This window comes from Nycticebus coucang, chromosome 1 (genome assembly GCF_027406575.1).
Source record: "Nycticebus coucang isolate mNycCou1 chromosome 1, mNycCou1.pri, whole genome shotgun sequence".
Lineage (NCBI taxonomy): Eukaryota > Metazoa > Chordata > Mammalia > Primates > Lorisidae > Nycticebus > Nycticebus coucang.
In genome coordinates this window covers 17,848,641-17,873,220 of record NC_069780.1, presented here as the reverse complement: position 1 = coordinate 17,873,220, position 24,580 = coordinate 17,848,641, and the positions used below count along the sequence as shown (strand labels likewise).

At 43.2% G+C, this 24,580-nt stretch overlaps 3 protein-coding genes and 2 pseudogenes across 4 annotated transcripts in view; 2 read left to right on the top strand and 3 right to left on the bottom strand.

Moving 5' to 3' along the window:
- Positions 1–409: 409 nt before the first annotated feature.
- On the bottom strand, positions 410–8,878 carry LOC128596061 (60S ribosomal protein L7-like; annotated as a pseudogene).
- A 139-nt stretch (positions 8,879–9,017) lies between these two features.
- On the top strand, positions 9,018–11,932 carry PYURF (PIGY upstream open reading frame). The gene is made up of 2 exons (XM_053605838.1): positions 9,018–9,328; positions 10,901–11,932. The coding sequence occupies exons 1-2, from the start codon at positions 9,126–9,128 to the stop codon at positions 11,040–11,042; spliced, it is 345 nt and encodes a 114-aa protein (XP_053461813.1). The 5' UTR covers positions 9,018–9,125; the 3' UTR covers positions 11,043–11,932.
- Positions 11,138–11,932, top strand: PIGY (phosphatidylinositol glycan anchor biosynthesis class Y). Its single transcript, XM_053605960.1, has one exon. The coding sequence runs from the start codon at positions 11,138–11,140 to the stop codon at positions 11,351–11,353; it is 216 nt and encodes a 71-aa protein (XP_053461935.1). The 3' UTR covers positions 11,354–11,932.
- Positions 11,933–14,276: 2,344 nt separating this feature from the next.
- Positions 14,277–18,618, bottom strand: LOC128590083 (putative 1-acyl-sn-glycerol-3-phosphate acyltransferase acl-2; annotated as a pseudogene).
- Positions 18,619–20,096: 1,478 nt separating this feature from the next.
- The window catches only part of HERC5 (HECT and RLD domain containing E3 ubiquitin protein ligase 5), a 64,714-nt gene continuing 60,230 nt past the window's right edge, over positions 20,097–24,580 (bottom strand). The window contains exons 20-22 of one of the 2 annotated variants that reach the window (XM_053603775.1): positions 23,321–23,504; positions 23,118–23,220; positions 20,097–21,319 (exon numbers count right to left, since the gene is read on the bottom strand). In XM_053603775.1, the coding sequence (XP_053459750.1) occupies positions 21,114–21,319; positions 23,118–23,220; positions 23,321–23,504 (493 nt within the window). In that variant the 3' untranslated portion in view covers positions 20,097–21,113. The remainder of the gene's footprint in view (positions 21,320–23,117; positions 23,221–23,320; positions 23,505–24,580) is intronic. The other variant, XM_053603689.1, reaches the window with a different exon arrangement.

Sequence of the window (24,580 nt, the reverse complement as noted above, 5' to 3'; positions counted from 1 at the left end):
CGTAATCATCTTTACTGTTGGCAAGTGGAACAATTAACCTTTGGTACCAGACAGATTACATTCATTTTACAAATATTCACTAAACATCTATTATGTGCCAGTCACTGCACTAGATTTAGGGATAAAGAAATAAAACACATATGGTATGTGACGTAAAGATCTTACAGATTAGTAGGGGAAACAGACACATACGTGGATAATTGTAAGGAAGTAACAGATGTTAAGAGCAATGTGTGTATGTGTATGTGAATGTTTGTGTAGCCTACTATTGTATATAAGAGATGGATGGCCAATTCCCAGGAAGGAGGAAAAAGGAAGGAATTACAAAAATCTTCAGAAGAGAGACCACATTTGAATTGGGTCTTAAAAGATAAGTGGTGGTTCATTTTATTTATTATTATTATTTTTTTCAATTTGAAAGCAGTCACTGTTTATTAACTGACCAGATTACAAAAACAATCAGGGCAGATACCTTAGTTCATTCTTCTAATAAGCCTATTGATTTGGTCTTCCCTGTTACCAGCATCTCCACCTTCTACAAAGTGAGTTGTTTTTTCTTCATCCCTCCCCATGGAGATGATAGAAAGGGCCACGAGAAGTTATTTGCTTCTTTGAAGCATTTTCTAACAGTATAGATCTCATGAATCAGATCCTCCATGCAGATGATGCCATATTTACCAAGAGATGGCACAAACTGTTATCAGTCAACGCAATTCGTTTCTTACTGATTTTGCCATAACCACGCTTGTAGATTAGCTCATTTACTGACTTCAGATTTGGGTACCCCCATGTAATATACGGTTCTACAATCCTCAGCATGTTAATGGAAGCCTTGTTGAGCTTAACAAATGTTCCACTGAAGATCTGGCGAAGGCGAGGAAGCTGCAACACTTTTCGGACCTTTGGACTCACACCATTGATACCTCTGATCCTGATGACAAATGCCAATTTTGGTTCTGCAGGCACATAGAAGTTGCCAGCTTTTCTTGCCATCCTAGCCATCTGAATCTCAGTTCTGTACATCTGCCTATATTCTTTATGAAAATGTTTAGCTTTTTCATAGATAAGCTTCCTCCTTGCCTTTCGAAGCATCTTTTGGACACACTTCTTTCTCAGACGCTTGATCTTCAGCTCTGCAAAATTCTTTCGCTTTTTCTTAAGGGTTTCTGGCACAGGAGGAACCTTCTGTTTCTTCTGTTCAACAGCCGCCATGGTTCCAGCTGGAAAAAAGAGGACATGAGTGGTGGTTTAGATGGACTAATGGAGTGAAAGGTGTTCTGGGCAGGTGGAATGGCATAAAACAAGGACATGAAGCTATAAAACAGCCTAGCATATTCAGGGGACAGCAAATAATTCAGAATGGCTGAATTCAAGACGGAAAGTGACCACAGGAAATTGCTGGAGAAAGGCAGAGGCTAGTTCCTTGAGGGGCTTATAAAAGCCATTGTGCCAGGAATATTTGGATAATCCTTTGAAAGCAGTTTAGAAATTCTTGGCCACTTGTCTGTGTCTGTGAATAACTAACTTGTTAAACCATCACATGCAAAGCCAAGTACATCAAAGTAGGTCATTCTATTCCCATGAGTTGATTTGTTCTGTTATTACAAGGAAATGGAACCAAGAATGGGATCATTTCCCATCTTTGTATCTTAGATCATGACATGAGAAATAGTTTATTCTTTCTATTTTGTAATGTCTCTAAAGAGTTTTCAGAAGTACTGTACTTTGACCATGACCCCCCCAATGTCATGTATTTGAAACTTAATCCCCAAATTCATATGTTAATTGGAAGTGGGGCTTTTAAGAGGTAATTAAGATTAGATATGGTCACCAACTTGGACTTCTATGAAAGGACCAATGGCTTTATAAGAAAAAGAAGAGAGGCTTGGTGCCCATAGCACAGTGGTTACCCGAGGCTGGTGGGTTCGAGCCTGGCCCAGGCCAACTAAACAACAATGACAACTGCAACAAGAAAATAGCTGGGCGTTATGGCGGGCACCTGTGGTCCCAGCTACTTGGGAGGCTGAAGCAAAAGAATTGCTTAAGCCCAAGAGTTTGAAGTTGCTGTGAGCTGTGACATCACAGCACTCTACCGAGGGTGATGTAGTAAAGAGTCTGTCTCAAAAAAAGAAAACAAAAAGAAAAGAAAAGGAAGAGAGCCCTGAGCTGACACATATGCTCTGGCCCTTTCCTCTGGGATGCCCTCTGTCACGTCACTGATCAACGTAGGAGGTGAGAAAAGAGAAAAGTCTACAATAATAACTTCTGACCTGGAGCCCAGTGACTTAACAGATGTTGGGCAGTGGATAAGTGGATGATAAATTTAAGGGGATCACTTTGTCTGATTTGATCACTTTTATAAACATTTTTCAGTTTATCAATTCTATAAATTGGTGAAAAATATTTTTCAGTGAGATCCTTACATTAAAAGAATATGTCCCCAGTGACTAGACTTAAATTCAAACTACTCAAAAATGTGTTATTATTTTCCATTGCAATGAAATCAAGAAAAAAAACAGGGCAGAGTAAATCCAAGGACTGTGCCCCAGGTGCTGGCAGGTCAGGAGTAAGTACCAGGGACTAAGTCCAATGTTAGGCTCTGAGACAGCCAATGATGCCTCACAGGCTTAGAGAATTAGGAAAAGTGGATTTTCAAAAACTTGGAATTGTGACCATGGTTTAAATAAAAATATTCAAGACTCAGTTTACCTTCACCTAATTATGATTCTGGTAAAAATCATCCAACTTTTCATATGCAACAACTCTTTTTTTTTTTTTTATTGTTGGGGATTCATTGAGGGTACAATAAGCCAGTTACACTGATCATATGCAACAACTCTTATGCAAGCTACATCGTTGGAGAGTCAAACCAAGTTAAGAGTTGTCAATTTCCTGACTCTCTTCCAGCAGGGATAGCACAGCTTCCTGCCATCAGAGTGAAGAACTCCTGAGACAGCCTCATCCTCCTCGTCCGAATGCAGGGAAAGCCTTCTTTTGGAGGCTCATTTCCTTTTACTCTATGGACTATCTGATCAATACAGTCTGAAGATTCATTGAAAACACAGAGCGAGACCCCTATTGATTATCATTTTGGGAGTCACTGCAACTGTTTTTTAAGGCACCATAATGCACTAGCCTAAGCACAGATAATATAAAAGTCACTTAGGATCACACATTTGAAGTCTAAATTTGCTGCCTTAATTTTTTTATCCTTTTCCAGAATATGAGGCTTTTATTCTTCTTTTTTGAAATGGAGTCTCACTCTGTCACCCTAGATAGAATACCATGGTGTCACAGCTCACAGCAACCTCAATTTCTGGGCTCAAGTGATTATCTTGCCTCAGCCTCCTGAGTAGCTGGGACTATAGATGCCCACCACAATGCCCAGATAATTTTACTATTTTTAATAGGAACAGAGTCTGGCTCTTGCTCAGGCTGGTCTCAAACTCCTGAGTTCAGACAATCCACCTGCCTTGGCCTCCCAGAGTGTTAGGATTACAGGTTAAGCCACCACACCCAGCCTGGAGTATGAGGCTTTTGAAATCATGCCAATGCTATGATAAATTCCATTCATAATTTTCATTTCATAAATTGGAAAAGGATATGAGTAAGGGCTGATAGACTTCTGAAAGAAAAAAGTCTTCCTGGTACAATATAGGAAAATTGTTTGGTTGCAGGAACTGGCTTAGCAGAGGAAAGAAGCCTGGGAGCAAATTCCTGGGAAGATTTTTAACAGAATAAAAATATATTGATAGACTCACAGAAGACACCCACTCAGGATCATTCTTCTAGAGCAGGGTTTTTCAACCTTGGCACTGTTGACGTTTTGGCCCAGATAATTCTTTGTTGAGAGGGGCAGTCCTGTGCAGGGTAAGATGCTTAGTGGCATCCCAGGAGCACCACCCTACTACTAACAATCAAAAATGTCTCCACACTTTGCCAAATATCCCGGGGCCCCAAATCATCCCAGTTTGAAAACCACCCTTCTGGAGTCTTACTACTAAAAGTATGGTCTGTAACTCAGCAGAAGCAGCTGGGAAGTTTTTTGTTTGTTTGTTTGACAGTTTTGGCTGGGGCTGGGTTTGAACCCACCACCTCCAGTATATGGGGCCAATGCCCTACTCCTTTGAGCCACAGGTGCCACCCTGGAGGTTTTTAAGAAAAGAAGACTTTCAAGCCTTCTAATTCTATAGGACTCCAGCCATACTGAATTGGAAGATGCATTTCAACAAGATTCTGAAGGTGATTCACAGGCATATTCAAATTTGAATAGCACTGTTGGAGCCTGTTTCTCTATTAGCAGGAGGGCAGTGGAGAAGAGTGAAGTATGGGAGGTGGAAAGAGAAAGGGGGTAAAAGAAAATGGTAGAGTAGCCAAGAAACTTGGTTAAAATTGAAGACAGGTCAAGCCCAAGAGTTTGAAGGTGCTGTGAGCTATGATGCCAAGAGCACGCTACACAGGGCAACACCATGAGACTGTCTCAAAAAAATAAATAAATAAATAAAGGAGGGGAAAAAATAGACTTAGGACTATATATTGCTAGTCACAATTTTAAATCACTGAGCACAGTGACCATTAAGATCCTAGTGTGTGAAATCCACACACGTGTAGCCCCTTTTCACCTGGAGGTTACTAACTTACTTTATGTGTATGATAATCCAAGAATGGTGTTTCAATACCATCCATGTTGGAAACGATAAAAATTCCATTTCAGTAAGAAAGAAGGTGCCCAGAGATACCCTGGGTTTTCCCTGTCCAACCGAATATTCACTAAATGTACCGCAATTAGTCATTTTATTGCTTATATCATTCTTTAAATGTGTAACCTGTGCTAGTTTCTATGCTAACTGCTTTACTTGTATTATTTAGTCTGCTCGAACACTGTAAGGTAGATAGTATTATTATCCCATTTTACCAGTGAGAAGATTTAAGTGGAGATTTCCCCTCAATCACACAGGCTAATACTATATCAGAGCCTAGAAGCCATCAAGTTATTACTTGTGCACAAGTGTAACTGCCAGCAAAGGTCATAGTCATGTGAATACTAAAATGAGATTAACTTCTAAAAGACCAGTTGAATCAAAGTCCCATTGATTCTAGCCTATCACCTACTTTTAGCTTAGTGTACTACATGCAGAAATGAGTTAAATTCCTTAATTACTGAGGGCCATTCAGGGACATTTTGCTTTACATTTTCTAACAATATGTGCATGACTTGAACTAACATAGTCACACTCTCAGATATTCTATAAACATTGGTTATTAATATTTTTGTGTAATAAGTTCAAGGACATTTTCAATACTTTGTTGTTACTCTTCATTCTTCCCCTAAACTAATATAAAGTAAACTGATCTGCCTCAAACCTTCTGTGTAGAGGCAAAGTGAAACTAATTTATTTATAACTGGTTAGAAAACCCAGTTGATAGGGATCTGTCAGCCAGGCTAGCTAATGAAGCTGGCCTGATGCTTGGGTGCTTGTCACAACCTCACAGGGGCCAACTCCAGGGTCCTCTAAGTGCTGCCAGAAGTCAAGCTCTGCTTCCCCATGCCTCACTGAAACACATCTTTCCTATAGCTCACCCCTTCCCTTGAGCCCAAAGTATCAACTACCTTTGATGGAAAAATTAATTCCGGCTACTCCCCTCATAGGATATGTTGTGAAGGTAGCGTAGGAACTTCTCAATAGTCCGTCTTAAGGGTACACCCCTGTCAACTGCCCCATGCTCTAGTCCATTAGTGACTCCAATAAAACCGAAAGTTCTGACTGTGAATGATTCCTTTGTGAGGGAGGGAGGGCTTGGCAACCAGAAACTTTCCTTATCTCTCATCTATCCACCCAGAGAAGAGTTTCCTTTTTAGTATCTATAAATGACATTAACATTTAGAAATTTTTTGAGCATTAGTGAACAAAGAACATCAAGTAATGTAGTGTTTTTAAAATAGGATGGACAATAAAAATTTCTCAATATATTTTTACATTGCTGAATGGAAGAGAAGTGTGAAAATATAAATATGTATTTGTACCTATATATCCCTCATTCCCACCCCTAGCCCCCAGGAACTGAAAGTGTGAAATTGATACAGGACAACTGGCATCCTAGCCAGCTTGTGGAGCTGGGGGGAGCGGGGGACCGGCTGCCTCCACCTTGGCGATTTTGATACGGTGGCAGCAAGCAGAGGAACTAGTGGGCTGGAAGGTAGGAAGGGCAGGGGGCCCTGCAGGAGGCTGAGTAGCCAGAGGGGCCAGACAACTGCTGGGGAGACACCAGCACCTTAGGCTTAACCGGGAACCCCCATTTTCTTTCTTTCTTTTTTTTTTTTTTTTGTAGAGACAGAGTCTCGCTGTACCACCCTTGGGTAGAGTGCCGTGGCGTCACACGGCTCACAGCAACCTCTAACTCTTGGGCTTACGCGATTCTCTTGCCTCAGCCTCCCGAGCAGCTGGGACTACAGGCGCCCGCCACAACGCCCGGCTATTTTTTTGTTGCAGTTTGGCCGGGGCTGGGTTTGAACCCGCCACCCTCGGTATATGGGGCCGGCGCCCTACTCACCCCCATTTTCTAGGCCTGGTCAATTTCATGTTAAGTTTCCTAGGCCTGGAAATGAAAGGGATTGTAGCCATTCATTTGCAACCCAGACACAATATCCCAGACACGCTAAATGTAACTATTAAGACACCCTAAATGTAACTACCAAGGGCCCCATGCAACTATATATACCCCTAGATGAAGAGCCCGGAGAGGGACAGACAGAGAGAGAGAGCTTTTCTCTCCTGACTTGGGTTTTCTCTCTCTGCCGGGAGTTCTGGCGCTTCTGTATTCTTTTCTGTAAATAAATCCTGTCTTACCATTGACCTGTGGTCTGCAGATTCATTCTTCGAAACACCAAGACCAAGAACCTACTGAAGAGCAAAATTCCGGTATCAAAATGATAAAGCGCATCAATGCAAAAAAAGAAAAAGTTCCTGTCAATATTCAGCAATACAAAGGGAAAAACTGATGATTAACAAGGAATCTTTGAGTACACTGAACTGGGAAGAATAGATGAAATAATAAATAACAATAGATAATATTGAGTATTGATTTGTGCCAAGCACTTTTCTAAATGTTCCTTGCATGTTCTATCACACTGAATCTCCTACCTTGAGGGGACTTCTCAAGGCAAGTATAAATATTAATCTTACTATAAGGATAAGGAAATGAATAATTAGGTTATTTGCTGGAGGCATTCAGCAAGCAAACCACGGACATGGAACCAAGCTCTCAGGACCCAGAGCCGAAGTTCTTGTCTACTACATATATTAAGACATAAGCCATTAAGCATCACTTTCTTGAAGAGTCAACTTTTTCTTTTCTTTTTTTTTTTTTTTTTTTTTCAGATTGAGTCTTGCTCTGGTCTGTCATTCCTGGTAGAGTGCAGTGGCAACATCATAGCTCACTGCAACCTCAAACTCCTAAGCTCAAGCCATTCTCCTGCCTCAGCCTCCCTAGTGATACCAGAATTTCGTCTTCAGTAGGTTCTTGGTCTCGGTGATTTGAAGAATAAACCTGCGGACCACAGATCAGTTGTAAGACAGGATCTATTTACAGAAAAGAATACAAAAACACCAAAGCTCCCCGCAGGGAGAGAAAATACAAGTCGGGAGAGAAAAGCTCTCTCTTTCTTTCTTTCTTTCTTTCTTTCTTTCTTTCTTTCTCTGTCTCTCTCTCTCTCTCTGGGCTCTTTGTCCAGGGGTATATATAGTCACATAGGGCCCTCTTGTAGTTACATTTAGCAGGGCTCGGTAGTTACATTTAGTAGTGTTGGTAGTTACATTTAGAGTGTCTGGGACTCTCTGTGATGTATTTGGGATACTCAGTAGTTATATTTAGCTACATTTAGAGTGTCTGGGACCCTCCGTGATGTATCTGGAACACCCAGTAGTTACATTTAGCGTGTCTGGGACTTGTCTGGGACGTGAATGAATGGCTACAATTCCCAGGCCTAGGAAATTTACGTGAAATTGACCAGACCTAGAAAATGAGGATTTCCTGTTTAGCCAAAGTGCAAGGGGAGGAAAATTTAAGGCGCTGATGTCTCTCCAGCACTTGTCTGGCCCCTCTGGCTACTGGAGCCTCCTGCAGGGCCTTTGCCTACCCTCCAGCCCGTGCTCGCTGCCACCTCATCAATACCGCTAAGGTGGAGGCAGCCTTCAGCGCCCGCCCTCCCCCCTCCAGCTCCACAAACTGGCTGGTATGCCACTTGTCCTGTATCACTAGCAGGTGGGACTACAGCTGGCCCCGATGAACTGCTAATTTTCTATTTTTAGTGGAGACGGGGTCTCGCTCTTGCTCAGGCTGGTCTCCAAACTTCTGAGCTCAGGTGATCCACATGCCTCGGGCTCCCAGAGTGCTAGAATTACAGGTGTGAGCCACCAGCCCGCTGCCCACCGCGAATCAATCCTGAGACCAAAAATTCTCTAAAAGGATAGCCCATTTGACTAATGGACACTGCCTGGTCAGTTATTTAGAGTCCTTGGGCCTCTGAGCTCATGTATAGAGGTAAATCAATTGTGCTCTATTACGGAAATGCACTCACAATGGCTTGGTGGTGTCGAGGGGGAAGAATCTAATCCTCTTAGGGTGTAAGAAACCTACAATATTCTTTTCAGGTTCTTAAATTATTTTAACTGAGAAAAAGAAAGCCAAAAAAGGTATCAGAAATTGTGGTAAAGATTCACATGAAACAAATTAACACTTTTATCGCACCCATTAAGATATTGTTTGAAACCTCACTGGGAGAGACCAGGTAGGTCCAAGCTTCACGCTGTGCGACTCTGAGGTCCGGTCACTGGCTTCCCGGCATCCCTGAGGTAGGCCCAAGGTCACTGGTTTGGTTTGTTCGCTAAGCTCGGGGGAACAGCCGCCAGATGCCGGAGCCCTCACACCTGCGGAGCCGTGCCCCGGGAATGACAATCGGGTTGGGAGCACGCTCGGAACTAAAGCGCCAGGCCCCGCCTACTCCGGGGTAGCATTTTTTCCAGCGCACTTGGGGGCGGGGCCCGGCCAGCTAGATCCGGGAGCGGAAAGCTGGGACCCGCCGGGCCGAAGGAAGGGTGAGGGACGGTCGCTGGTCCTGCCAGATAATGCTGAGCGGAGCATGCCGCAGGCTCGCCTTGGCCCAGCTGGGCACACGCGCACAGACGTCTGCGGTCGCCCATAGGTGCTTGCATGCGTCGGGGTCGCGGCCCTCGGCAGACCGGAGGGAAAAGGCAGGGGAGCCGCCCTGCGGCTTCGACCCGGCGCTGCTGGAGTTCCTGGTGTGCCCGCTCTCCAAGAAGCCGCTCAGGTGACTCGCCGGCTGCGGCTTTCCCGTCGCGGCCTCCGTTGGGAAGGGGAGCTTGGTAGGGCTTGAGGTGGAGGGTAGCGCGGCCTCTCGCCGCCATCGGGTGTTTTCCGCTGCCATTTTCTGGACTCTGGCCTGGCCCAGCTGCCGCGGACCTCCCGCTGCGGTGAGAAGGACCCGAGGAAGCCGGCGGGAGCCGAGTCCCAGACCACCCAAATCATCGCCGACCCGCAGGAGTGGATTGAAGCGTTTGGGGGTTAGCCGCTGGTTGCGCATTATAAAAACACTGGGAGACAGCCCTCGCCGGCGGACCGAATGGGAATGTTTAGGTGCAAGACCTGGACATTTTTTTATTTTTTAGAAGACTGGGTCTCTTTATGTTGCCGAGGCCGGCCTCGAACTACTCGCCTCAGCCTCCTGAGTAATTGGGACCACATCCTCTCGCCCCCGCCCCAGGTCCCCAGTCCTGGATCATTTGTATTTTCTTAAAAGATTCCTAAATGATTCTAAAGTACAGCGGGTTTATGAACCATTGGGATTCAGAAGAAGTCCCCAAACATTCAGGTTTTTAAGTTAAGATGATGACAGATATTGTAGTGGCCTCCAGATTCTTGTGAAAGTGTACAACTGTTGCCTGACAGTCTTGAGTGTTTAAGCTGTGGCTGTCTGTCTGTTGGCTCTTAGTTATGGGATAGCAGGTTTTTGTGAAAGCCTTCTTAACCTTTAACCTAGTTCCTGGGAGAAACAGTTCTACAGATCCAGACTACTAAAACTAAGTATTGACACTAGCATTATAAATTGCATAACAAAAACACAGTATTATAAATCCCATAAACACCAAAATATGATCTTTAGATTGAAGATTGCTCACAGTTTTTATTTTCATATTTTTTTTGTTTTGTCCCATAAGGAATATACTCAATTTTCTAAAATGGTGAAATTACCATTTGATTTACCTTTTAGCTAGTTATAACTAGTATGGCAGGCTCACTGCTTTCCAGAATTTCCTCATTTCTGCCGTCTCATCCCTTTCAGTGGTTTCCTTCTAATGAATCAGTTTTTTCTCTAGTTAGCATTTATTCTAAAATGAGGACATTGGCTGGGCCCTGGTAGCTCAGTGGTTACAGCAACAGCCACATGCACTGAAGCACCCTGGCCAGCTAAAGCAACAATGACAATTGCAACAACAACAACAACAACAGAAAATAGCCAAGCGTTATGACAGGCACCTATAGTCCCAGTTACTTGGTAGGCTGAGGCAAGAGAATAGCTTAAGCCCAAGAGTTTGAGGTTGCTGTGAGCTGTGACACCACAGCACTCTACCAAGGGTGACATAAAAAGGATCTATCTCAAAAAAATAAATAAAATGAGGAAATTGATTTTCCTCTATTTTTTGTTCCAGGAGCATATTAACAGGTATGGTTAATCTATCCCTGGGGGTTGACTAAAGTAATGAAGGAATATATGGATAAAAGGAAGAGATCTTTCTTGACTGGTTTAAAAAAAAAAAATAAGGAATAAATGTCTTGTAAACATTTTATTTTCTACATTCATCTTGTTCTTTTTCCCCCTCAGATATGAAGCATCAACGAATGAATTGATAAATGAAGAGCTAGGAATAGCCTATCCAATCATTGATGGAATTCCTACTATGATACCACAGGCAGCTAGGATGACACATCAAACTAAGAAGCAAGAAGAAATGGAACAACACTAGGTTCTAATTTTTTAAAAAGCCACCACAACAACTAAATTTTCTTAGTACCGTATACCTTTTAAAGCAGAGTGGAGGGTAATAAGTGGAGGAGAAGAATGTTTCTGTCTCTTCCTACATTAACTGTTCTTATTCCACTGGTCTCTTTAGCAGGACTGTTCTACTCAGCCTCTGTGGAAGAAAACTTCCCCCACGGCTGCACTAGCACAACCAGTCTTTGCTTTTACAGTCTGCTCCTGCCCATCACCATACCAGTGTATGTGTTCTTCCATCTTTGGACTTGGATGGGTATTAAACTCTTCCGGCATAATTGATGGAACCACAGCCAAGATGGTATCTATATATTGATATGTCTTGGGTGTCTATCTTTGAAAGTTCAACTGAGTGGAAAAACTGGAGACCCATTTAATTTTCGGGACAGATGGTTTTGCCTTGCTTATGTCAAGCTTAGGACGATGGGAGGCTTAAGCTGCACAAGCTTCTTTTATTATACCCTTGCTCTGCCTTTCTTTTCTGAAGGTTCTGACTTAATAATTGCTGTAGCAGAAGAAACACGTTGGCAGTATCTTGTTGGACATTAACACATCTGATGACTAATTCTTATTCATCTATTTAGTCATTTGAAATTTTGTTTGAATAGCTTAAAGGTATTAGGTAAAGTCACCAGTAGAGAACACTGAAATAATTCCAAAGGAGCTATGTTGGAATGGTTATAGAGAAATGCATTTGCACTATTGTGTTATAAAACCATAAAATAAAATGGAAATTTCATGTACTTAGAAAAATTCTGAGTTTGTAAAATTTCCTTCATTTCTTTGGCATCCGATGCTTACATTAATAAAAAAGTAAGATGTTGACACTTTTCCATAAAAAATAAACTAGTTTGCAGTAGGGTTTTTTTGTTTTTGTGTGTGTGTGTGTGTTTGTGTGTGTGTTTGTCCCAAGAGTGTGGTACTAAGGGAAAGTATAAAAATGTTCTAAATTCAAAATGTAGACTATGTTTAGAAAGGCATTTAATTGCCAAAATAGAATCATTTCTCAGGAAAGTGGGTACTCTTGGTGGGTAGGGGAGTTGATGCGAAGACTCAGAAATAGCTGATTGTGCCCTATTGAACTTCCAGCCATGTTTTAAGCCACTTTCAATATATTTTTCTGTGTTGCACAGCAGACCTAATAATACTACTTAAGGTTGTGAACATTTCTTCACATTAATAGCTCCTGACTTCCAAGAACTTCCAATAAGACTGATCAGTGTAACCTGGCTTATTGTACCCTCAATGAATCCCCAACAATAAAAAAAAAGACTGATCAGTGCATGGTACAATATTTTTGAAGTATAGCATGAGTGTTTCAGTAATTACCCTAAAGAAACCTAAGAATTAAATATAAAAATATCTTAACAGAAACTTTAAACTGATTCTTCCCTGTCACAAATTAAAACATGTTAGATGTACTTTCTGTTGCATTATTAACATATACTAAAGTACAAATCACAATTTGTTTTTTTGAGACAGTCTCTGTTCCCCAGGTAGAGTTCCATGGTGTCATAGCTCATAGAAACCTCAAACTCTTGGGCTCAAGCAATCCTTTTGCCTCAGCCTCTCGAGTAGCTGAGACTACAGGCCCCTGCCACAGTTTTTGGGGGGTGGGGTGGGGGCGTGGGGAGGAACATGGTCTCACTCTTGCTTAGCCTGATCTCAAACTCCTGAGCTCAGACTGTCCCAAACTCCTGAGCTTAGACTCCCAGAGTGCTAAGATTATAGGTGTGAGTGAGTCACCATGCCTGGCCTACAAACCACATTTTTAAATTATCCTATGGCAATATACAAATAACATGGGAGACTAGAGGTTCCTAAAGATTTTTTTCCATTAACCCTAAGTCTTCTGCTTAACCAAGTCAAGAAACAATTTTGCTGATAAAACAAGCACTGTTATCATGAGAAGTCAATTACAGCTTTTGGAAGTGGAACATTTTAGAAGAAGCTGACAAGCAGGGTCCTGGGAGAAGTTCAGTATTTAAATGCATCTTCTCACTAAGAGAATTTATCAGTCACTTGTAATAGTACAAACTGTGCCAGGTATAATTATAAGCCATATTATACATATCTTTTATAACCTAAGGGGTAGATAATATTAGCACCATTTTATAGATGAAGAGGAATAGATTAAGTGACTTCCTAGATTAGTATAGCTAATAATTAGACTTTAAATGTAATCTGGCCATCCCACATCAATCTGTTTTCTTAACCACTGTGAGATGTGCTCTGTGTTTTTGACCAAAGATCCTCTACAAAAATAGAATCTAAATATTTTGATTCCTAATTCTAAATAGAATTCTAAACCAACTACGAAAAATTTGGTCCCACCCTATTCTTTTGCTCCAGCCTTTTTTTTTTTTTTCTTTTTTTTTTCCTTTTTTTTTGTAGTTTTTGGCTGGGGCTGGGTTTGAACCCACCACCTCTGGCATAAGGGGTTGGCGCCCTAACTCCTTTGAGCCACAGGCGCTGCCCTTGCTCCAGCCTTTTGCTCCCAAACCAGTGAGAGCAGGTTTGGAATGAGAGGCAGGGAGTGACCAATGCCATGGGAAGAAATGAAAACTGGCTGAGAGAGAGAGAGAGAGAAGCCTCAAACAAGAGAAGATTAAAAGCCCTCTTATTTCTAGCCAGGGTTCAAGTCCTTTCCCCAACTCCCCAGGGAGCAGAAGTTCTTACAGCACAGGATGTCTGCGTCTTCTCCCTGTGTCTGGTGAGATGGTACAGCAGGGCTGCAGAGGACTGGGGAGGGCCAAGACCACTGAAGAACTACTGCAGGATGGAGGGAAGCAGAAATGTGGAGACCCAACTGGCATCCAGGACTGTGCACAACCCTGACTATGGATGGGATCTCTGAGTTAGACGAGTCTCCCCCTCTGACAGGAGGCCCCATGGGAAAGGACTGGGAAGGTGCTGAGGAAAGTTGCTAACCTGAGCCTGGGAGGAGTGTTCAGGGTGTCAGTTTCCAGCCACAGGGTGGGAAGTCCTCCTAAACAGATGAGTCCGTTGAATCCACGGACTTGGCTGGGTGGAGAACTGTTCCACAGAATGGATAAGTCTGGCTAATGTCAGGTGGAGAGAGAGACCACAAAGGGAGAGAATCTGCTGAGGATGGGATGGAAAGTTCCCCACCCTTGTGTAGACTTGGCCACTTGGAAAGGAGAGGGAGGCAAGTGACCCACAGACAAGATGGCTGAGGTGGGGGTCAGAACGGAGGGGCATCGAGGCCTGAGAGTCCATGAATGGGGCTAAGAAGAGCAGAGAGTGGTGCTGTATCCATATTTGCTTCAGAAGTTGAAGATTCCAAAGAGCCGAATAATTGGGGGGAGAGGAAATGGGGAAGAGGGGTAGGCCTGGCTCAGAGCCAACAGGTTGGTAGGTGTGGGAAGGAAAATGGGGATAAATGGGAGGGGAGCCTAGAGCCGGGCTTAGCCCCTGCCCCAGGCTTCATCAGACAGCCATTACCATCTCCACCGTCAGTGCACACTTGCTGGAAAATGTTGAGCCTGGAGTGCAGGACTCTGTCAGCCAGAGCTGGGATGGCATCCAGTGTCAGCCCTTCTTGTGGACACTGGGGGCAGCACCTGCACCTGACATGGCCCTGAGGGGAAGCAGTACAGCTTCTTGCAGTTAGACTGACTACTGACTTCCTTCCTTCCTCCCTCCCTCCCTTTTTTTTTTCCACAGCTCACAGCAACCTCAAACTCTTGAGCTCCAACGATTCTCCTGCCTCAGCCTCCCACGTAGCTGGGACTACAGGCGCCCGCCACAATGCCCGACTATTTTTAGAGACGGGTCTTGTTCTGGCTCAGGCTATCCACTCAGCCTTCCAGAGTGCTAGGATTTATAGGCGTGAGATGCCGTGCCCCGCTCTTTTCTTTTCTTTTCTTTCCCTCACTCCCTTCCTTCCTTCCTTTTTCTGTCTCTTCCTCTCCCTCTCTCTCTTCCTCCCTTCCTCCTTCCTTCCTCTCTCTTTTTCTTTCCCCTCCTCCCTCCCTTCCTTTCTTTTCTTTTGTTTTTTGAGACAGAGTCTTGCTCTGCTGTAGCCCTAGGTAGAGTACTGTAGCATCATAGCTCACAGCAACCTCAAACTTCTGGGTTCAAATGATCCTCTTGCCTCATTCTCCGGAGTAGCTGGGACCACAGGCGCTTGCCATAACACCCACCTAGTTTTCTATCTTTAGGAGAGCTGGGGGTCTCGCTCTTGCTCAGGCTGGTCTTACACTCCTGAGCTCAAAGGATACTCCTGGCTCGGCCTCCCAGAGTACCAGAATTACCTAGCCGTGAAGTAGAAGTCTTGATAGGAGGATGTAACTGTGGGGACAATGGGTACCTGGGCCTGCAAGATGTAAGGCATCATGTTTGAAGAGCAGTCTGGAGCCATTATGGTTTCTTGTTCCCTGAGGAAAAACTCAGACCCACACATCCTGGGTAAGCAGGGTCTGGGCCACCTCAGACATGGCACTGATGGCATCCCCTGTAAGCTTTGGGTTGATGAGATGACTCCTGCCAGCCAGCAGAGCTGGCCTACTGTAGCTCACGCTTGGCAATGGGCACCCAGTGGCCTGGCACTACCTCCATCTTCCCAAGCAGGTTGAGGCAGGGCTGTGAGGGAGGGAAGCAGTGAACCCCTGGCACCTCAGTTTGGATCCTATACCGGTGTTTGATGTGGAGCAGCATCAGACCCAAGGTCTTGAGGTTCTCGATGCTGCACACGGAACACGCAGGAATGGCAAGCACAGCCAGGAAGAGGAGCTAGTCCTTGTAGAAGGCCTTCCCGAAGAAGCACTTGGCCCTGGGGCTGCAGACCGCAGGGCGGGCAGCAGGAAGGCGAGCAGCAGCAGTGTTCACGCCCCTGGCCACAGCTTCCTTCTGGCTGCACCTCCACCAGGCTGCAGCACCAATAGTGGCGAATGGCTGAGGGGTCTGGCCCACGCGTGGGGGTGGCCCACACCTCCAGGCTGCAGCAGCAGCGGTGGCGAATGTCTGAGTATTTCTGTTAGACTGTTGGTGCCCAGGGGAATTAGGGGTGTCGTAGGCCCAGCCAATGGAGGGGAAGTGGGGATGGGAGGTTGGGCTTATAGCAGCAGGATTGGTGGGCAGTTGTCCCTCTGTCCTTTCTTTCCCACTGTCCTGCTGCTGTTGCAGCTGTCCCCAACCGACCTTCTAATTCTTAGCACTGGAGTATGTGCCCTTCTTATTGTTCAAAGCACCATACGCTTTAATCCAGCACTTAACCTTGTGCTGTAATAGCCCGGTATTTTTCTTCTGTCTATATAGTAAACTGTTCATTTTTTAAATTTAATGCTTAGCACAGAGCATCCCTTCCTGAGTCAGCACATAGCTCTGACAAGCCTTATAGCTTTAGCCAACTCACTCGACATCTCTGGGACTCATCCCTAGGGCTAAACATCCTGCTCCTTTTATAAAATTATAAGGATCACATAAAATTTTATATGAAAAGGTAGTTTGTAAAGAACTAAGTGATAACTGATGTCTAGAATGGCAGTGTGGGGATTTTTGTGGACCAAATCACCAATGAACAAGCTAAATATTGAAAATTACAAAACCATTGAAAGTACCTGGAAGTTGTCCTAAGGGCATAAATGAGGAAACACTCAAAGAAATCTACTAAGACTTGCTAAGAATAGGGACTTTGTGGCATTTGACCCACCAACCACTTTTCTCCTCCCTCTCAGCTCAGGGTGACAGCTGTTCCTGGAGGGTGCAGCCAGTAATTCGGGGTTCGCTCTTCTCCATCTCTTACTATCTCATGAGGTGAGAATGCCACCAGCATAGTAAAGGTAATTATACCATTACAAAAGTATAAACCCGTATTTCTTCTTAAACTGATTTGCAAAATAAGTATAGAAAATATGTATACAATTGTATTCGGGGCCCTCATTGATATGTAACATTTGGTATTAACACCACAAGAAAATGAATGTGGCGGTGCCTGTGGCTCAAGGAGTAGGGCGCCGGTCCCATATGCCGGAGGTGGAGGGTTCAAACCCAGCCCTGGCCAAAAACCACAAAAAAAAAAAAAGGAAATGAATGTGAGCCAAGTTGTATTTGGAATAAGAAAAATAGTACCTTGAATTCATAGGAACACATGAAGAAAACACGACAAGGTAAAAAAGAAGGTTAACATAACTAATGTTGCGAATACCTGTGTCGAGCCAGGACACTAGGTCGCCGGTCCCGGCGCTTGAAACTGCTAGGACGCGGACGCTGCACATTCTGGCTCGTGTTATCACTTCCCATGGGGGCCGGGGAACCTGTTGTCTCAGTCAGGTCAGAGGCACCGGTCTTAGTAGGTCTCAGTCAGTCTCAGTAGGACAAGCCCCGACTAACTTCTCCCAAAGCCATTTATAGAAGTGGTGCCATGGCTATTTACACCACAGGTGTGGAGACTGCCAAGCCATAATGTATGCATTATATAAAGTCATTATAACTATCAGTGGGTTTGTAACAGGCAGATGCAATATGCAAAATACAAGCAGAGAGGAAAAGGAAGAGAGCTCTGTGTAGTATAAAAATCATTTCTAGATTTCCTCAACACTGTCATGAACAGATCTGCAGTCTTAAAAGACCTCATAGGCCTTCAGACGCTGCTGGTGAGAATACAGAATGGAAAACAGTTGAAAGTCCCTGAGGAGGCTCAGTAGAATGACCATATGACCCAAATATATACCATATATCCTGGGAATATACTCAAGAAAAATAAGAACTTACATCTTCAAAAAAGCTTGTACACAAATATTCATAGCAGCATCATTTGTAATAGCCAAAAAGTAGAAATGACCCAAATGTTCATCAACTGATGAATGGATAGGTAAAATGTGATTATAAATATAATGATACAATATTTGGCAATAAAAAAAGAATAAAGTACTGATACATGCTAGAATGCGGGTGAACCTGGAAAACATTATGATTAGTGAAAAGAAGCCAGTTACAAAAGATCACACATTGTTTGAATTCATTTACATGAAATGTCCATAATAGACAAATCTATATAAACAGACAGATTAGTGGTTGCACAGGGCTGGAGATGAGGGTAAAGTCACAGAGTTTTGGTAAAAGGGTATAGGGTTTCTCTTTGGGATCATAAAAATGTTCTAAAATTTGTTGAGGTGCTAATACCCTATGCTATGAATATAATAAAAAATCATCAAGTTGTGTACTTTACATGGCCGAATTACATGCTGTGCAAATTATATCTCAATAAAGGTGTCACCAATTTAAAAAATCAGTTATCTTGATGTCTAGCCTAAGACTCAGTGATTCCAGATCACTTGCTGGGCATCAAATGTTGGTTAGATGTATGACCTGAAGTGGAATGCACTCGAGCTGTCTACATTTTGTCTGCTACACTGCCACTGCGCTTTTTCTAGTGGTCCTGTCAGTTATGACAACCTTTACTGGGAATTCTTCAATAGGTTCCTAGTGTTCCCTCCCAAGTCCCTCACTGGCAAATCGTCCTGGCTTCCTATCTGTGGGGACCCTCCTTCGTTGGTACCCATGACATGGCTCACATCACACATGCCGTTGACCCACCATCTCTGTCTCTGCTCTGTGAACTCACCACGAGGAAGACCGTTATTCCTTCATTAATGGAACTCATCCCCACTCCTCCTTAATAGTTAGTAGGCTCCACTACGCCAGCAGATGAGGCTCTAAACAAGTTTGTCTTCCTAAGTGTCGTGAACTACATCACGGGCAGGGATCATCTTTAGTCACTCCACTGGTAAGATCCTTCCCCCCCAGTTCTGAGAATTTACCACACTGAAGGAGCAGAAGAGCCAGTCCTGACCTACTCTCCTTCTTCATCTGCTTCCAATGCTGCAGGAGGTGGGCTTCATTAAAAGAGGCCCCTCTTTCAGATTCTGTATAGGTAAGATGGAAATGAGAAAACCTACTTCCAGACCAGGCCAGAGTTTTAAGTGGAGGTAGAAAGAGAAATCATCTGCCTAGGCAAGTGCAATAGTAGATTCTTGCTGTTATGTGTAGTGGTGGGGAGGAAAACCCTGTCCCCTTTTCCAGGTTCCGTCCCTCTTAGTGAAATCTCCGTTTGGAGGTGATTGTTGCCCTCTGCATATGCCACCAGATGGCACTTTTGGCTAACTCATGGGACTGTTGGCAACCGACCACTCAGGGGAAGCCAGGAAGAGGATGCACTTGAGAAACGCTGAGTTGGGAACCATATCCCGCGATCATTTATTTACCACCCACTAGAATGCCACAGATAGGTGAAGGGAAGCCGGAGGAATGAGAGGATGTAACTCAGACGGCAGAAAAGGCAGAATTGAACAGAGGAGGTGAGGAAGGGGGAGGGTGTGATGGGAACAAGGTTCCAGCCAGACAAAAAAGCATGTGTGAAAACACAGAAAAGACATTATGCCCTGTTCGGGAAGCTAAAATGGAAGGGAGTCATAGACTGCTTAACCATATTGCCATTAAGGTGGCCCATTAAGATATTAAGTGTAGGGCGGCGCCTGTGGCTCAGTGGGTAGGGTGCCGGCCCCACATACCAAGGGTGGCGGGTTCGAACCCGGCCCCAGCCAAACTGCAACAAAAAATTAGCCGGGCGTTGTGGCGGGCGTCTGTAGTCCCAGCTACTCAGGAGGCTGTAGCAAGAGAATCACTTGAGCCTAGGAGTTGGAGGTTGCTGTGAGCTGGGACGCCACTGCACTCTACCAAGGGTAACATAGTGAAACTCTGTCTCAAAAAAAAAAAGATATTAAGTGTAGAGTATAAAAGTCTTACCACAATAATTAAGTCAGGTGAAGGCTATGTTAACCAGTTTGATGTAAACATTCCAAAATGCATATAAAATCAGCACATTGTATCCCTAAATGCATCAATGTATACAGTTATGATTTAATAAGAAAAAAACAGTTATATATCTTAATAATTTAAAAAAAGATTGTAATGGAGCTGAAAAACTCCTGTCACCATTAGCATCATAGCCACTGTAATGTCGTAAAAGCAATTATTTTATTTTAAAAATAAGTTTAGTATAATCTAGGTGTACAGTATTTATTAAGTCCACAGAAGCATATAGTAACATCATAGGCATTGACATTCACTCATCACCACTGACTCACCCAGAGCAATTTCCAGCCCAGCAAGCTCTGTTCATGGTAAGTACCCTACACAGGGCTAGAGTGCAGTGGTGTCATCACAGCTCACTGCAGCCTCAGACTCTTAGGCTCAAGGGATCCTCCTGTCTCAGCCTCCCAAAGTATTGGGATTACAGAAGTGAGCCACTACACCCTGTAGTGTTTACTTATTATTGAGTTTTGAGGTTCTACATATTATTATGTGCAGGATCAATCTGTCTTATTACATATTGTGCTGCCATAACAGAATACCTGACACTGGGTAATTGAAAAAGAACAGACGCTTACTTCTCATGGTCCTGGGGGCTGCAGAGTCCAACTTCAAGACACTTGGAGGTTTGGTCTCTTGTTCAGATGGGCACCTTGTTTCTGCATCCTCTGAAGAGGAGGAATATTATGTCTTCATATGGCAGACATATGAAAGACAGCTTGTGTGGAGTCAGGGCAACAAGAGCTAATATTGTTCTATGTGAAAAATAAATAGGAAGGTTCCAGTTCCAGCCAATTGAAAAGGTTCCCTTTAAACAGCTGCCTCAGAACCTTCTCCCAATGCTTTTCTCATATCATTGCTACCTGCCCCTGCCTTCAAGGAAGGTTGAGAAATGTTTTTTTTTTTTTTACTTGGCACAATACCACTTCCACTAAATAAGGGATCTGTATCTAAAGAAAGGGGAACGGATCATTAGGTAGACAATGGCAGTCTTTTAAAAAATATTCCTAAACTAAAGAGTCTCTTTTCAGGTTAATTCATGCAAATATTTGTCTTAGAGACACAGCCTAATCTATATCATAGCTAATACATCTTATATGCAATGATAGTAATTCTAAGGAGCAGTGAATGGGACTATCATGTTAAGTTTTGAGTTATTAATTTTATTTTTAATGGTATTTCCAAAAAGAAATAATATAATGTAGGATCAGCCAAATCCTCTGCTGTTGTCAATGGCTCCTTGAAGTGCTTCTTCCATTCTTTTCATAGTAGAATATTTAGGGAGGTAGAGAATACTAAAACACGTGCGCGCTCTCATGGGATCACTTTCATTCGAATTTTCAATATACCAAAAAGTTATTTTCATGGTCTTTAAATCTTTAATTTGTGTTCTGTCGGTTCCTGTAAGAAACACTAAGAAGAAAAAGAAAATGGGATGATGTGTTTCACGTAGATACCCAAACCTTTTTTATTATTGTTTGTTGAGACAGACTCTCACTCTGTTGCCCAGACTAGAGTGCCTTGGTGTCAGCCTAGCTCATAGCAACCTCAAACTCTAGGTTCAAGTGATCCTTCTGCCTCAGCCTCCTGAGCATCTGGGACTACAGGTGCCTGCCACAACGCTCAGCTAATTTTTCTTTATTTTATTATTTTTATTTAATTTTAAAAGAGACAGAATTTTTTATTTTGTTGAGACAGAATCTCACTCTGTTGCCCTGGGTAGAGTGCCAAGCCCAAGCAATCCTCCTACCTCAGTTTTCCTATTTTAAGTAGAAACAGGGTCTCACTATCGCTCAGGCTGGTCTCAAACCCCTGAGCTCAAGCAATCCACCCTCCTTGACCTCCCAGAATGCCAGGAATACAGGCAGGAGCCACCGTGCCTGGTCAAATTTTTCTATTTTTAGTATAGATGGGGTCTTGTTCTCGCTCTGGTTATGGTGAACTCTTGAACTCACATGATCCTTCTGCCTCAGCCTCCCAGATTACTAGAGTACAGGTGTGAGCCACTGTGCCCAGCTGAGACCCCAAACTCTTTACAGAGGGAAAAATCTATTTATTAAAAAAAATTATTGTGGGCCCATGCACAGAGAGCTCCATTCGGCAGTGCATTGGGGACCGTATCAGGACATGGTCTGACACATAGTTACTGCTCTCAAGCAGCTTAAAGTCTGAATGGGGATATCAGAATCTAGTGAAGAAAGAGACAAACAGCATGAGAAAATGTATAAGGTACAAGGTAGCCAACGGAAGTGTCAGAGAGTTAAATGCATCCTGAGCGTCAACGCTGAGCTTCAGAGCAGGGAGAGACCCAGCCTGGGATGACTGCAGGGACTTCTAAGAGTTCAGAATTATGTTGGACCTTTAAGGAGGGAAAGGTTGAGAGACACAGCAAGGAGGTGTGTGGGAACAAGGCTGGAGAAAGTGCTTCAGAAAGAGCACAGAGGTGGGAAGGTGCCAGAGTCAGAAGATTCAGGTGATGGATCTGTTCGGCTGGAACAAAGATTTCCTAGAAGAGTTAAGATCAGAAAGGGAAGTTGGGCTTCCATATAGGTTTGAATATCATCTAACATACATTATACACAAAAGAATAAGATTAATTTTTCTCAAAAATAAGTAAGGACATAGAATAAGAAAATGAAAGAGAACATTATTAAGCCAGTCTCAGGAAAATCATCCTGGTAAGCATATAACTGGAGATGAGGCCAGATAAAGTGGCTGGCGCCTGTTATCCTAGCACTCTGGGAGGCCAAGGCAGTTGGATTACTTGAGCTCAAGAGTTTGTAACCAGCCTGAGCAAGAGCAAGACCCCATCTCTACTAAAAATAGAAAATAACTCACTGGGCATTGTGGTGGGCACCTACAGTCCCAGCTACTAGGGAGGCTGAGGCAAGAGAATTGCTTAAGCCCAAGAGTTTGAGGTTGCTGTGAGCTGTAACACCACAGCACTCTATCCAGGGCAACATAGTGAGACTGTCTCAAAACAAACAAACAAACAAAAAAAAAAAAAACAATAAGAAGAAATGAAATCACAGGGGAAAATATCACCTATATTAACATGTAATTTTTGATGTTGGGACACAGAGGACATTCAATTGGACTAGGAGTATCTCTGACACTCTGATTCGTTACAAATTTCACTTATCCCAAATGAAATTGTTGTACCATTAAAAAGATATAAGACAGCTGATCTATTATTTGATGTAATACCTACCAAGGAATTTTTTCTTATCCTCAAGATTCAATTTGTGGAAAGCCTCCCAAAACATCAGTATGGTGGGATGTGAACTGTCGTAGCCTTGTTCATAGCGTGCCTTCTAGAGAAAAGGCCAAAAAAAAAAAAAAAAAAATTAAAAATTCAGTAAATAGGAAGGAAAATTGAATTCAATCAACTTAGCCTTTATGATGACAATGTACCTTTTCAAATGTCTCCCAGTCATAATCTGTATTTCCAACAACCACGTTCTTCAGTTGGTCAGGATGGAAAATACTGATAATCTCCTTGTCACATACTTTATAAAATCCTCTCTGAAATTCTTCATATACTGCCTTTACAGAGACGTTGAAGACGTAATCAACACACTTAGAAACATAGTCTCTCCTTTAATAAAACAAAAAATTATTTCCTCTTACTGTAATACCCTGAACAAAATGACTAGGGGATAAAAACAGAAGCTAGAATAGCTATCAGTTACTGAGGAGTGCTTACCATGTTTGCTGGACTGTTCTGATAACTATTAATAATGATATAATAGATTACCTAATTCAATCTTCAAAACAACTCTTTGGGGCAGCGTCTTATATTATGAACATTTTAGTGAGGAAGAAACAGAGGCACAGGGAAGTCAAATGATGGCTCAAGGTTGCACAGTTATGAGAACGAATACTTCCATCAGCACAGAAGAAGTTTGGAATAATAAAACCACTAACAGAGATAAATCTCTGGGGGACAGGATTGGGAGACAGGGTACTTGTCATGATTTATTTTATATTCTTAAAAGTTATCTGCATTCGTCACAGTCAGTAACTAATATTGGTGGGTAAAGTGAAAAAAACAGGTGATTTCCACTTCTATCTAGGATGAAGTAGCTTAAAACAGGCAAATGCTCCCACTGACAAGAACTACAAAAATCAGGTAAAACACAAAACACACCTGGCTCAAGGTTTCCAAATCTGGGTCAAGACTCAAGAGGCCAACAGTGCAGAAGTAAGGGAAACTCACTGGAGGGAACTTGCTGTTACCTTTGGGACATTTGCCAATTCTTAATGAAGAAAAAAGAGTAGGGCAAAAAGTGGTTATTAAGAGTTGGAGAAAGCCGGGCAAGGTAGCTCACACCTATAATCCTAGAGCTTAGGGAGGCCAAGATGGGAGGCTTGCTTGAGCTTAGGAGACCAGTTGAGCAGGAGCTTGAGACCCTATCTCTACTAAAAATAGAAAAACTAGCTGGGTATGGTGACGTGTACCTGTAGTTCCAGCTACTAGGAAAGCTGAGGCAAGAGGATCACAGTGAGCTACGACACCACAGCACTCTATCCAGGACAACAGAGTGAGACTCTGTCTCAAAAACAACAACAACAAACACACAGAAAAGACAAAGAGTCAGAGAAGCCAGTAGAAGCTTCAGCAATTTAATGAGGCTGAGTAGAAAAATTAAGTTTCGGGTTACCAATGTAATC